Source organism: Embiotoca jacksoni, unplaced genomic scaffold (assembly GCF_022577435.1).
Source record: "Embiotoca jacksoni isolate LCO1_2020_lvr unplaced genomic scaffold, fEmbJac1.0.p SCAF_31, whole genome shotgun sequence".
Lineage (NCBI taxonomy): Eukaryota > Metazoa > Chordata > Actinopteri > Embiotocidae > Embiotoca > Embiotoca jacksoni.
The window spans coordinates 3,162,169-3,174,961 of NW_027185383.1; the positions used below are offsets into that span (position 1 = coordinate 3,162,169).

Sequence of the window (12,793 nt, forward strand, 5' to 3'; positions counted from 1 at the left end):
TTCCATCCTGTCTGTCATGTCAGGACATATTTTGTTTTTATACTTGCACCACAAAAGAACAATTCATTTGGGGGCATTTATTTACAGCACAGATAATATCCAATACCTCACCACAGTGGATCCAGGTTTGTTTGTTGTTGTTTTTTTTTTGCTGTTTTGTTATAGATAAAGACATAAAAAGAACTTATTCATTCTTTGATTTAATTTAAAAAATGGTTTCTTGAGTAATTCTTAAAACTTTGTTATAACAATTGCTGATATATAGTGTGATCGTCCAATCTGTTATGAGGACAAACTTTTCAGACGGCTACCGAACAAAATGTAAATCTTTGTCGTTAAGGTATTTTAAATGTATAAAGATAAATTGCCGCCCAGACAGAGAATAGATGCTTGAAAATAATATTACTATACAGTCATGTTAAATAAATGCTAGTTAACACTGGTTTGATTATTTGAAGGTGAAAGGACAACAATGGACTACATTTTGCTGTAAAGTCAAATTCTATAAAGGTTGTGTCAACTGAATTTAAAATACCACATTTCATCCTTGAAACACTGACAATTAATAATCCTGATCACTGAATTAGAGTAATTAAATGATAAGACCTGTATTCATTTTTAGGAAGAAAAAAAAAAAAAGTCGATCACGTGGTGACTGTTGTGTCATTTTACACTTCAAATGAAAACGGAAATATGTGTGTCTGTCATCTAAGTGCTTGTTTTAACGGACCAAACGAAACGTTAGGCCGACAAAACTTCACCAGAAGTTAAGCACCAGTTTCACCTTCGCTGGCTAAGGAGCTTCTTTTTTTTAATTTTTTTTTTTTTTACCTTAAAAGTTACTTCCAGGAAGTAAAACAGTTTGCTGAAAGTTAAGTTAACAAACACCGCAGCCACCGCCGCGTGTTGAACGTAGTAATGGTATTTTCCGACGGCACGTGAACGCGGCACCAGCGATGTTGTCGGTTCGGAGCGGCGCTAACAGCAGCAGCACTCCGGCGTATGAATGGGTTTGTCCTGGGCCTCTGGGAGACTTTGGCCTGCTGCGGGGGAGAAACAAAACGTATTTTCCCAACATATTTGGCAATTATTAGCCTGAAATCGCCCCCGTTGGACCAGTTCTCCCGCGGGCTTCAAACGAGGGCAGTTTAGCATCATTTCTTCGGCGCTAACATTATGCTAACCGGCAGATCTTAGCTAGCTAGAAGCTCCAGTTAACTTGCGGGTCGTTGAGGAGGTAATTTATATAATTTATATAATTTATATAATTTATATAATTCATATAATTTATATAAAAACCTCAAATCCAACAAACTATAACACGTGTGTGATCGTTTCGCTTCGAGTAAAGTCGTTTCAAAATGGACCTTAATTTCTACTCCGACCTGTCGGACGGATGTGCTCAAAATGTTGACTCTGAGTTCTTGGACAGCCGAGCGTACGGAGGATACCCGGAGGAGAACAAGGTGAGGAGGAGGAGAGGAGGAGAGGAGGAGGGGAGGAGGAGAGAGGAGGAGAGGAGGGGGAGGAGGAGGGGAGGAGGAGGGGAGGAGAGGAGGGGGAGGAGGAGAGGAGGAGAGGAGGAGGGGAGGAGAGGAGGGGAGGGGGAGGAGAGGAGGGGGAGGAGGAGAGGAGAGGAGGGGAGGAGAGGAGAGGAGGAGAGGAGGGGAGGAGGAGAGAGGAGGGGAGGAGGAGGAGGAGAGGAGAGGAGGGGAGGAGGAGAGGAGGGGAGGAGGAGGAGAGGGGAGGAGGAGAGGAGGAGAACAAGGTGAGGAGGAGGGGAGGAGAGGAGGAGAGAGGAGGAGAGGGAGAGGAGGGGGAGGAGGGGAGGAGAGGAGGAGGAGGAGGAGAGGGAGAGGAGAGGAGGGGGAGGAGAGGAGAGGAGGAGAGAGGAGGGGAGGGAGGGGAGGAGGAGGGGGAGGAGAGGAGAGAGGAGGAGGGGAGGAGGAGAGAGGAGGAGAGGAGGAGGAGGAGGAGAGAGGAGAGGAGGAGGAGGGGAGGAGGAGAGGAGGAGAAGCTGCACTTCACTTTAACAATATCGGTTGTCTTTCAGTTCCCTGAAGGCAGCGACAGTTACCTCACAATCAGCGGAGCGGGACATCCGTTTCTGTCCACAGAGGTGAGGGAGTCCACCGGGACAACACACTGGGACAACACACCGGGACAACGTGGTCCTCACTGATCTGATTGACGTGTGTCCGCTCACGTGGCTCTTTACCCCTCTGGTCACTTACAGCAGACGTTTCACACTCCCAGTCTCGGCGACGAGGTCTTCGAGATCCCCCCCATCTCCCTCGACCCGGACCCGGCCCTGAGCATCGGTGATGCCGTGTCCCACTTCGAGCTGACAGACGGGTCCGATGGCACCGGGGGGCCTTCGGGCTCCCGGAGCCTCGTCAGCAACCTGGTGGTCGAGGCCAACGACCCGTCCTTCGCTTCCACCTTCGTGAACTCCGGCTCTCAAGGCCTGGAGCAGCTGAACCTGGGGACGATGAGCCAGGCCGGAGGGGGAGCCCTCCTGAGCTCCTCCGCGCTGGTGAGGCCTCCGGCGGCGTACCGAGTACCGAGTGATGTATTTAAGTGCGACGCGATTACGAGTTTGTGTGTTCTCATCCCTCCACAGGAACTGGGGAACTCCAGCGGATCCCACTTCAGCAGCTCGTCCCCCATGACCATCGACGTTCAACTCGGCGACATCGGTCACGGCCTGTTGGGGAGCAGTCAACTCGCCACCATCAACCAGTCGGAGCTGGCTCTGGGTCTGGGGGGGGAAACCATCGGGCATCATTCGGAGACGCTCGAGCAGCCGCTGTCGGCGACGCCGTCTCCGGCCGGCTCGCTGCAGGATGAGGACATGGATGACTTCAAGGTGAGGAGCGACCCTTGTAGAGGCCGACGCCCACGTTGACGGCCGGTCTCGTACTCAAAACCTTTTTGTGATTGTAGTTTGGATTCTGAACCAGTTACATACAAGTCACACCATTTTTATGTGAAAAAAGTGGTCGAGCTTTATGTTTGTATCTCATTTAAAACCGTGTCAGATCTCACAACAAAGTTTAACATAAAACAAAGGCGGCCTCGGTAAATAAAATATTCACATGTTTTAAATGATGTAATGAAGCAACAGGACAATTTAACACCAACTGCGCCGGTGAAAAAAAGTTTTCATCCTCGATGAACGCGGAAGCTTTCGGGAGAAAGTTGTTTTGGTTGAACTGTTTGACAGACGGCGGTCCTGTTGCATCTGACATGAACCAAAACAAAAATTCCACTTTCAAGAGCGTTACAGTCGAGCACGGAGGTGGCAGTATCATGCTGAGGGGAAACTTTCCATCATAGACGGAAAATATGAAGTGTGCTCTGAGTCGAAGGTTGAGTTCGGCTGGGCGATGCAGCACGTCAATGTTTCCAGCATTAAGTACTGAAGTGGTAAAACTTGGGAGTGACTTAATCAAAGGTTTGAACCTCAAACTGTGGCTGCGGCGGGACGTGGAAAGAGCAGCTGGCACGAACCCTCCAGCGTTGCCGCACTAAAGCAGCTCTGCAAAGACGAGTCGGACAATATTTCACTCCATTGGCGTCAGACTGAGCTCCGGTGATCCGGAGGTTTGTTTCTGTTGAAGGTGAAACACAATAGAAACGAAGGGGCGACTCACGTCGGAGGTTCAGGTAGCAGATCACCTTTTTACCTCAATGTTTACAATGATCTTTTTAAACCGTGTATTTTGCGTTTACTCTGGTTGCCTTGGTTTTCTGTTAGATTTAGCCCGAAGATGATCTGACACCGTTTGAGACGCACAAAAATAGAAGAAATCCGGAGGTTGAATCCTTCTTTCGCAGCTCCGTCTGTAACCGTGTGATTCACCTCCCATCTCTCCCGCTTTCTCTCGCCCTTCTCAGAGGAGTGTGCTGGTAGACTCCCCGATGTCTCTCTCGTCCCCGTCCGTCCTCTCCCACGTGTCCTCTCACTCGGCTCCCTCATCCTCCGTCTCCCCGGCGACAGCCAGGCGGGGCGGGGGGAAGCCCGCCACGCTGGCCTCAGCGACGGCAATGATGGGCGTGAAGAAAGGGAGGAAGAAGAAAGATCCCAACGAGCCCCAGAAACCGGTTTCAGCGTACGCGTTGTTCTTCAGAGACACGCAGGCCGCCATTAAAGGCCAGAACCCCAACGCTTCTTTCGGGGAGGTGTCGAAGATCGTGGCCTCTATGTGGGACAGTCTGGCCGAGGAACAAAAACACGTACGTGCACACGTGTACTGCATGTGACCCGCAGCACGTGTAGGATCCCTCTTTTGTCTGTCATGGCTGGAGAGAGATTGCTGCTGCAAATGGTGAGAAAAGTAACTGTGAAAACCGTGGTTTGTGTTTGTTTGGTTTTCTTTAGGTGTACAAGAGAAAGACAGAAGTAGCCAAAAGGGAGTATTTGAAAGCGCTTGCAGCTTACAGAGCCAACCAGCTCTCACAGGTAACGTCACGTCCTCCTCTAAAACAACACCAGCAGACTCCTGTGTTTCATTTCACTCCCTTTTCCAACGTCTTGAACCCGTCCTCCTCCCTCCCAGCCTGCCGCCGAGGAGATGGAGACTCCCCCTTCACCACCTCCGGCGGCTCCCCCGCCCGCCGCCCACCAGGCCATCCGCCCGGCCGGCACCGGCCTGGAAGAGAACACCATCACCAACATCTGCGCCTCCAACATCATCCTGGACGTCCCGGAGATGATCACCCGGTCCCGCACGGGGGCAAACAAAGTTCCCGCTCCCGCCGCGGTGACCCCGGCCCAGACCATCACCAAGATCATCATCCCGAAGCACATGCTGCAGGGGGGCGGGCAGCTGGTGACCGTGTTGCCCGGAGGGGTCCGCGCCCTGCAGCCCACCCTGGTGGTGTCGGGCGCTTCGCGCCAGCCGCCGCCGCTGCAGCAGATGCAGAGCGCGCCGCCTCCGCCGCGGCTCCAGCAGATGGCGCCGGCGCCGCCGCCGCTGCAGGCCAAGCCGCGCGAGGGAGGCGCCGCGCCGGGCCACGCCGTCTCCGTCACGGCTACGCCTCCACCTCCGCTGCAGATCAAAATAGTTCCCGCCTCCATTCAGGGCAACGAGGCCCTGCCGATTATTGTCCCGAACACTGCGGCTTCATCGTCCACTGCGACCACGTCCGCCCAGTCTGCGCCCGTCGTGTCGGTGCAGGTGGTGAACTCTGCTGAGCCGTCAGGACATCCGGACGAGGACGTCGTTACAGAGGTGCTGCATTCAGAGGAGGTAAACGTCCTTCATTCTTTGTTGTTGTCTCTGGCCAAACGTCTAACTCGTCTGTCTTCATTTAAATAATGGGGATTCTTCATGATCTCGCATATTCAAGTTTTTCCAACACTTGAAATTCGAAGTGGTTGTCGTAGCAACAATTTCCCGACATTAAGTGCAGCGCAGACCCATTCAGCGTTACTTCAAGCCAAGGCTTCGACTCAATGATATTTTCTCATCGATTAATCAATATACTGTATCAGTTTCATGAATAATTCATTGGTGTTTGTTTTTTTGTTTTTTTTCAAAAGTGCATCATAAGTTGTGTTTTTGTTAAAAAAACAAATTGTTAACGTCTCTTGGTAGAGACAGACAGGTATTGTGGGGAAATGGAGGACGTGCAGCCGGCTGAGAATCAAGCTGGGAACTTCCCTTCATCACTCAGCTTTTGAGCGACCAGGACTTTGACTTTTTATGGTTTTTTTCAGTAGTTATTTTAACAATATTCAATCACAGCTGGTGTAATTAAGAATTCTTTCCCACTGGACAACAGAAATGACTCTTTATTATCAAACTGGCCAAAATTTGCAAATTAATTTAAATGTTTTAGAAACTGTAAGAGAATACTAAAAGTGTCTAAAATGACACAAGTTTAACGGAAATTAACTGCGATTTTTACATTTTACAAACATCCGTTCTGTCCATCTTCTTCTTTAAAACAACGTCGTTAAGATAAATACATCAGGGACGATCCAGGACGCTGCAGCTCCCGCAGGCAGCAGCTGCCGCTCAAAACTCCGCCGTGACTCCGTCTGCGTGAGAAGAGCTCGCGTTCAGGAGGCCTCGGCGAGACGTAGACGTAGACGCGTCGGCGGGCCCGGCTGTCGCCGCGCCAGGCGACCGAGTAAACGGAGGTAGCGAGCGTGGCGAGCCGAGCTCGGCGTACAGAGATCGCCGGATATTAACCCTTCCGTCGATTTCCAGGACGAGATGGAGGTGAACGGGTCCGGCGATGCGATGAGGAGTGCGTTGTGCGTGAGGGTCGGCTGCAACAACCCGGCAGTGGAGAGCGACGACTGGGACAAAGAGTACTGCAGTAACGAATGCGTGGCCACTCACTGCAGGTACGTAGAGCTCCGACGGCTGCGTCGCTGCGCCGGTCGTCTCCCGCGCACACACACACACACACACACACACACACACACACACACACACACACACACACACACACACACACACACGCACGAGAACTTTTCTCAACGTGATCACTTGTGTTTCGCAGAGACATATTCAAGGCGTGGTGCTCCATCAGGAGTCAGAACATGGCGACGGTGAAGTGAAGAGCGGCATCAGCCTGTTCTTCACCGGGACACGTTGAGGGTTGAAGAACGGATGCGGAAAGCGGCGCAGCGCAGGACATGGCGCTTCACACCACATAGGACTCATAATGCTTTTCATTTTGTACAAATCTGTGACATTATGCTAAACGGGCACAGAATAAGGACGGATATTCCATGCAAGTATTGTTGGCCTTGTTACTACAGGAGTATCTGCAATGTGGATAACTGTAGTGCTTGTTTGTATATAACTTTTAGTCAGGCATCAGTGGCAGCTAGAGAAGTATGAAAGAGACACAACAATATTCTCAACTCTCAGTTTAGAGTTTATTGAAAAATGTTGTAAAAAGGCCAAAAGAAAACAAAGATAAACACGTCAAGTGTTTTTTTTTTTTTTTTTACCGAGGACGTGACATGTACAGCGCTCTCCGTCTGACTTTCTACATCAAGTTGGAAATCCGTGCTTTGACATTGTTCAGTGTTCGTCTTCTGAAGCAGGAGAACCTACGACAGTCGCAGTTTGTGTTTTGTGTAGCGGGGACGCCTCGGTTGGAGCGGAGCAGCGTTTTGTATCATTGTATGGCTTGTTTTGTACGGAGAATAGTGGCCTTCTCGGCTCAATATTGCCTTCATTTTTGTAAAACATTCAGATCAGTGAGTTGTTGAAGAATGCTCGACCTTCATGTTTTCTTAATAAAAGAGCGACATCGCTCAGGCTGCTGGTTTTCCTCTTGTTGTTGCTGCGGCCTTAAATTAGGAAACTTTTCAGAGAAAATATACAATAATTTTCCTCCGACAAATTAAAAAAAAAAAAAAAACTCGAACAATTCAAAGACACCCTGCCTCCAAGTCAGTCCACACACACACACACACACACACACACACACACACACACACACACACACACACACACACACACACACACACACACACACACACACACACACACACACACACCGGCTGCTGAAGCTTTCATTTACCTGATCTGAACAGGAAGTTATGGCGACTGATGTCAGCTGCTGTCGGCCAAACGTTGACGTTACGGTCAGTTTTCCTGACTTTGGGACTCTTTTCTACTGGTGTGAGAATAAAGGTACGTCATCGTCCGAGAGCTGTAAACCGGATAAAGTGTCAAGTGTTCAGCAAAGGTTACACAGAGATACACTGGAGGAGTTTCTAGTTGCGTTGTCCCTGAAGACGAGAAGAGAAGCGTCCATGCTGTTCATGAACTCCTGTCAAATGTAGACTCCAGAAAACAAGGTGAAGCTTTGAAGTTCAAGATCATGTGTAGAATTCTTATATTTAAAGCAGTAACGATCGCAATTAGTTTTTGAATTAAAAATAATAATAATAATTTGTGACAGTCCCAGAGAACAACATGTCTATTTAAATGTATTACAGCAACATTGTTTTACTTGTTATTCAAAGTCCTGGACCAACGGTGACAGGGTTGATGTTGCTTTGTCAAAAAAGTGCTTAGACTTGGAGTATCATTGTTAAAATACTTTTAGCGTTGAGAGGTAAGTCTTAAAACTTTTATTTAGTGTCAGTCATATTCTTAGGTTGAATTCTTTAAAAAAAAAATGGCCAATCTGGGAGCCAACAAAACCAAAATGAGAAACACTTTTGATTGAAAATACATTCGTATTGAATTAAAACCTACAACCAAGAAAGAAATCTGCCAATCACACGTACCATAAAACATAAGCTTAGCTATTCCCGAGGTGTTTTGGCTTCGGTCCGTCCTGTCCGTCCGTCCTCCTGCAGTAACAGCCGCCGGACTTGAGCCCGTCTGCAGGATTGCTCACCAAGCTTTAACAATCGAGGCTCTGCTGGGTGGATCCACCAAATGAAGGCCCAAACCCAGACACGCCGTCTGAGTCAGAGTGGCCTTGAACTCGTGCAGCAGTTTGGTGGCGGAGCCCACGGCGCTGAATTTGATGCTGCCTTCCTCAAAATTAACCACCACTGCTATGCGGCCGCTCTGCAAGGTTACGTCTGCGAATATCGATCTTCCGTCGTGGACGGCAAACAGCATGCCGTTTCCAAAGTGAGCGAGGCTCCAGGACTCCGCGTTGTAGCCGAAGATTTTGCTGTCGATGTTCTTTCGCTGGATGCTCTTGTAGGACACAGCGATGACCCAGCAGCCCTCCGCCTCCACCTCCCACCCGTGAGTACCAGAGGAGAAGCACTGGCTGGAGAGGACCTGCGCGTGCGCGTCAAAGCAGCTGTCGCCGTCTGGATAGTCGAGCTCTGCTTTCACTCGCTCTGCTGTTTGGAGGTCAGCGGAGATTTTGAGGAGACGACTGGCGGTGTCCAGGTCCCACGTCAGGGGTCCTGCAAGACAGACGGACCGTTTTTAAAAGGGTTCCAACACTGTTTGGATCCTTTCCCAAATGGTGACACGTGCCCATGCAGAGTAAAGAATGATTAGCCTGTGGTGCTTTGGATTTAAAGGGATTCCACGTTGGATTGATCAAATCTGACTCGTAGAAAAAAAAATGTCATATTCAGAGTAAAATCTGAAACAAGAACGAGCTTTTTTTTTTTTTTTTTTTTTTTTTACAACTACAAAGCTAAACAAAATGAGGCGTTGCCCAATTTGACCACTTGGGTACAAAACGGTGGCTAATGTTCGTCTAACTTCAGCTCGGCAGCTCATATTCAGGCCGTACGCCGACTTTACGACTGGTTGTCTTCCTCTACGGTTACATTATGTTTTTGCATCTGTGTGTGTGTGTGTGTGTGTGTGTGTGTGTGTGTGTGTACGTAAACATGCTCTTTGGGCCTCAAGATGCTGATGTGTCTTAAATGTGACACTTCAGACAGAAGGAGTGTCTGTATTGCCGTTACAGCGACGGGCTGCCTCGAGCTCTTCAACATCTGAATGGTTCCAACACAAACATCCAAGTTCTCTGATCTGACCGTATATTTCGAGAGGTTCATGTTTCCAATCTTGATCTACTGTTTCTGGAGGTTCGTAGCTCTTCATTGGTTGATCAACCCGGCGCTCTATGTAGGAATAAAAAAAATAAATAAATAAATAAAAACCCATTTTGGCTCCATTCCCAGAGATGGAAATGTCATCTGTATGCACAACCATTAGACAACCAACCATATACATTAATGCTGAAGGTCTGCTGACCAGCACCTTCTTTGTATTTATCAGTCTCATTGTTCTTTTCTCATATTCTGTTATGCTGTAACAGCCTCAGCTGGACGCGTCATGTTTTGGGGTTGCCCGTCCCTCCAGCCTTTTATGATGAGCATGATGTCTTAATAATACGCCTCCAAGGAGTTTCTTAAAAACTTGGCGCATGTCTACTTAGTCCCAAGAATAAAGTGACTCAATTTTTGGGGAACAAAGGTCAAAGGTCAGTGTGACCTGTGACTACATTTGACCTTTAGTCAGACACTGAGCTGGTGACAGTGATCCCACCTGTGTGGGTTGTAAAGGTCTTCTGTGCTGCCGGGTTGAAGATGTGCGCGGAGCGTCCACTTTTTAGAATTTGTAGTTTCTTTGCAGCAACATCCGTATTGGAAACTCTGCCTGCTGTGGTTAATACAACTTTGTGTTTCGTCAGAATCAGCTTCATTGACCAATAAGGACCCCGTCAAAGTCTTCACGACATACACGAGTCCGGACGAACTGGGCGTAAACTGCAACTTGACTGGCTGACGAACACTGAGCCAAAACATCTATCGTTGAAATTCCTCTGTTGTTGTTTTTGTTGTTGTTGTTGTGCGTGCGTGCAGGAAGCGGCGAGGACTTTAAGTCTGCCTTCTCACCTGCAATGGTGGCATGGTTGTGATGCTCTCGCTCCCGCTGGCTCTCAAACATCTGGTTTTCCACAGAGTAGCTGTAGGCTGGTTGGAGACAAAAAAGGTAGACGTCAGTGAGTTCACGCGTACGGCCGAGACAGACGCACACAAAGTAGGCCTCAGCATCCCGTTACCATAATACAGAACGATGAACCAGAGAAAGAGCGCGACCACCGTGACCCCGTTGAGCCTCGAGTCAGCACGGCTCACTTTCTGCTTCTGGTGCAGAAAAATAGAAATTAGACCTGAAAAGTGTTGGAAACAAACTGTAGATGCTTTGAAATTAGATAACGGGGCTCACGTCACGCTGAATGTCTTCTTGCAGTTTTGTTATCGAGCCGGTGGATTTCGTAATTTGGTCCAGGAGCATTTTGAAGTGTTGGTCCATGTACTGCTGTTGAATGGACACACACAGCAGGACTTTAAACTCCATATCATCAGCCACGACCATTGTTTCCCCAATCTGACGGTTATTTTCTTTAATTTCATCTATAAAATGTTAGAAAAGGTGTGAGTGTGTGTGTGTGTGTGTGTTGGGGGGTTGGGGGGGGGGGGGGGCTTAACCTTTTTAACTTGAGGGACCAGAAAATCCTGTTTCTCCACAACAATCAGGTAAAAGGAATTTCCTGCCGCTCACAGCGAGCGGTTGCTACCTCGGCCGCACCTTGTGAAGCCATCCAGCTGTTTCCTTATTCACATCCAGATGTCCTGATCTTTCCAGCGAAACACGGTTTTAACTCACCGTCAGATGTCTCCGCAGGACGGTGGAGGCCTCGGTGGCCACGTCGAGCTGCTTGCTCTGCAGGGCGCAGATGTTGCAGATGTAACGTCTGGACGAGGTGCAGTAGTACTTCAGCACCTCGTCCTCGTGCTGCGGGCATTTCCTGTCCAGGATGTCCCCCACAGGCTGGACCAGGGGGTGTCCCGTGAACACCGGCAGCCGGAGGTGGTCCTTGACGTGCTCTTTGCACAGCGACACCTCGCACTTCAGGCACGTTTTGATGGCCAGGGTTTTGTTCTCCAGGCAGTAGTCGCAGTATACGCATTTCATCTGCTTTTCCTGCACGCGGAAATCAGATAAATAAACCTTTCAGTTTACTCCCCCCGTTATTTAAGAGTCTCAATGAAGAGACAAGAGGGTTACAAAAGAAAAAAGAAAAAGAAAAGTGGTACCTTGATCCTCCTGTTCACCCTGAAGTCCTCTGCGATGCTGGTCAGCGCATAGTTCTTCTGAACCCTGACAACCTGTCCGAACTGTGCCCTGCAGTCGGGGCAGCGGAAAGGTACGTCAGAGTGATCCATCAGGTTTTCCAGACAGCCCATACACATGCTGTGTCCGCAGGGCAGCTGCCGAGGATCCTTGAAGATGTCCTGGCACACGGGGCACATGAGCATTTCCTCCACCCCAGTTTTCTCTGCGTCCTCCATCCTCGATCCCTCTTCTTCAGAGAGCCACTGAGCATGAGAAGATCAGACAGGAAGGAGTGAGCTGTCGTTATTCAGCCCTCCGGCCGCTGCCTTTGAAAACACCTCTTGTTTTTGTTTGTTTTGAATAACCCGTATGAGCCCAAAGATTGTAGGTGAATAGAGACTAAAAAAAAAAAAAAAAAGTGTTTTAATTCCTACCCAAAAAGCAAAAAGCTGGTTAAATCCTCAGTGTTGCTGGTCCTTCTCTCACACATGACCAAAAGTGAAAGCACCGCTGAGTTCACGCTTGTACTTCCTGGTAGGGCGGAGCCAGTTGTGTAGTGAGCCTCTAAATATACATGTTAGTTTTAAAGATACAGAATTACGTCACCATAACGTCTTTGTTATAATTTAAATATCAACAAGTTTCGTGCATGTTTAAGTCCATAACTCTTAATTTACTGTTAATATTTCCACCTGTCGGGTCGGACGAGTCCAAAATGAAATGTGGGTGTTTGACCGCGGTGCGTCTTCAAAGAGATCACAGATTACGTTTTAATGCGAAGGGAAACCAGTCATAACAACAACAACAACAACAACAACAACAAAAAGAGTACATACCAAAACAAAAACGGGTTAAATGTACCTACCGCAGTCCTTCTGTTTATCACGTGTCCCCCGAAGTTGGACAGCAGATTTGCAACGAACAGTTTCAAACGTCCGACAGCTGCTGACTGACGGCAGCTGATTCAGCGTGACTTCTACAAAAAGGAGGAAATAAGAAATTAAAAACTACTTTCTGTAACCCGGTGCTGATACCGACCGTCTCCATGGCAACAGAACTCTTCTGGTTTTACGTCCTATAAACGTCCTCGTGCTGCTCACGCACCAAATTAACTTTTTTTTTTTTTTTTTTAAATTATTATTATTATTATTATTATTTTAAACACATCTTCAGCATCTCGGATAAAAACAAGAGGTTCCGTCTAG

General features: G+C 48.4%; 2 protein-coding genes across 4 annotated transcripts; one reads left to right on the top strand and one right to left on the bottom strand.

Moving 5' to 3' along the window:
• The first annotated feature begins 966 nt into the window (after nucleotides 1-966).
• On the top strand, nucleotides 967-7,299 carry tox4a (TOX high mobility group box family member 4 a). Its single transcript, XM_069164357.1, has 9 exons — nucleotides 967-1,466; nucleotides 2,054-2,119; nucleotides 2,237-2,536; nucleotides 2,624-2,869; nucleotides 3,901-4,239; nucleotides 4,385-4,465; nucleotides 4,563-5,255; nucleotides 6,222-6,361; nucleotides 6,520-7,299. The coding sequence occupies exons 1-9, from the start codon at nucleotides 1,362-1,364 to the stop codon at nucleotides 6,575-6,577; spliced, it is 2,028 nt and encodes a 675-aa protein (XP_069020458.1). The 5' UTR covers nucleotides 967-1,361; the 3' UTR covers nucleotides 6,578-7,299.
• A 796-nt stretch (nucleotides 7,300-8,095) lies between these two features.
• On the bottom strand, nucleotides 8,096-12,535 carry LOC138207254 (E3 ubiquitin/ISG15 ligase TRIM25-like). 3 transcript variants are annotated; one of them, XM_069164361.1, is made up of 8 exons: nucleotides 12,454-12,535; nucleotides 11,570-11,851; nucleotides 11,139-11,456; nucleotides 10,698-10,790; nucleotides 10,531-10,615; nucleotides 10,364-10,441; nucleotides 9,500-9,586; nucleotides 8,096-8,911 (listed from the first exon to the last, which is right to left on the bottom strand). In XM_069164361.1, exons 2-8 carry the CDS (start codon nucleotides 11,822-11,824, stop codon nucleotides 8,379-8,381), a joined length of 1,449 nt encoding a protein of 482 aa, XP_069020462.1. In that variant the 5' UTR covers nucleotides 11,825-11,851; nucleotides 12,454-12,535; the 3' UTR covers nucleotides 8,096-8,378. The 3 variants fall into 3 exon arrangements, with proteins under 3 accessions (XP_069020462.1, XP_069020460.1, XP_069020461.1); XM_069164359.1 differs by lacking the exon at nucleotides 12,454-12,535 and adding an exon at nucleotides 12,023-12,106; XM_069164360.1 differs by lacking the exons at nucleotides 9,500-9,586; nucleotides 12,454-12,535 and having other exon boundaries at nucleotides 11,570-12,107.
• Nucleotides 12,536-12,793: the final 258 nt, after the last annotated feature.

Excerpts from the sequence above, each read along its gene's own strand:
- tox4a (XM_069164357.1), top strand. The coding sequence starts at position 1,362 with ATGGACCTTAATTTCTACTCCGACCTGTCGGACGGATGTGCTCAAAAT. Across the intron at positions 1,467-2,053 it reads GATACCCGGAGGAGAACAAG|TTCCCTGAAGGCAGCGACAG; the intron begins GTGAGGAGGAGG and ends GTTGTCTTTCAG. Across the intron at positions 2,120-2,236 it reads ATCCGTTTCTGTCCACAGAG|CAGACGTTTCACACTCCCAG; the intron begins GTGAGGGAGTCC and ends GGTCACTTACAG.
- LOC138207254 (XM_069164361.1), bottom strand. The coding sequence starts at position 11,824 with ATGGAGGACGCAGAGAAAACTGGGGTGGAGGAAATGCTCATGTGCCCC. Across the intron at positions 10,616-10,697 it reads AAGAAGACATTCAGCGTGAC|AAGCAGAAAGTGAGCCGTGC; the intron begins GTGAGCCCCGTT and ends TTTCTGCACCAG. Across the intron at positions 9,587-10,363 it reads CAACCATGCCACCATTGCAG|AGCGCCGGGTTGATCAACCA; the intron begins GTGAGAAGGCAG and ends ATTCCTACATAG.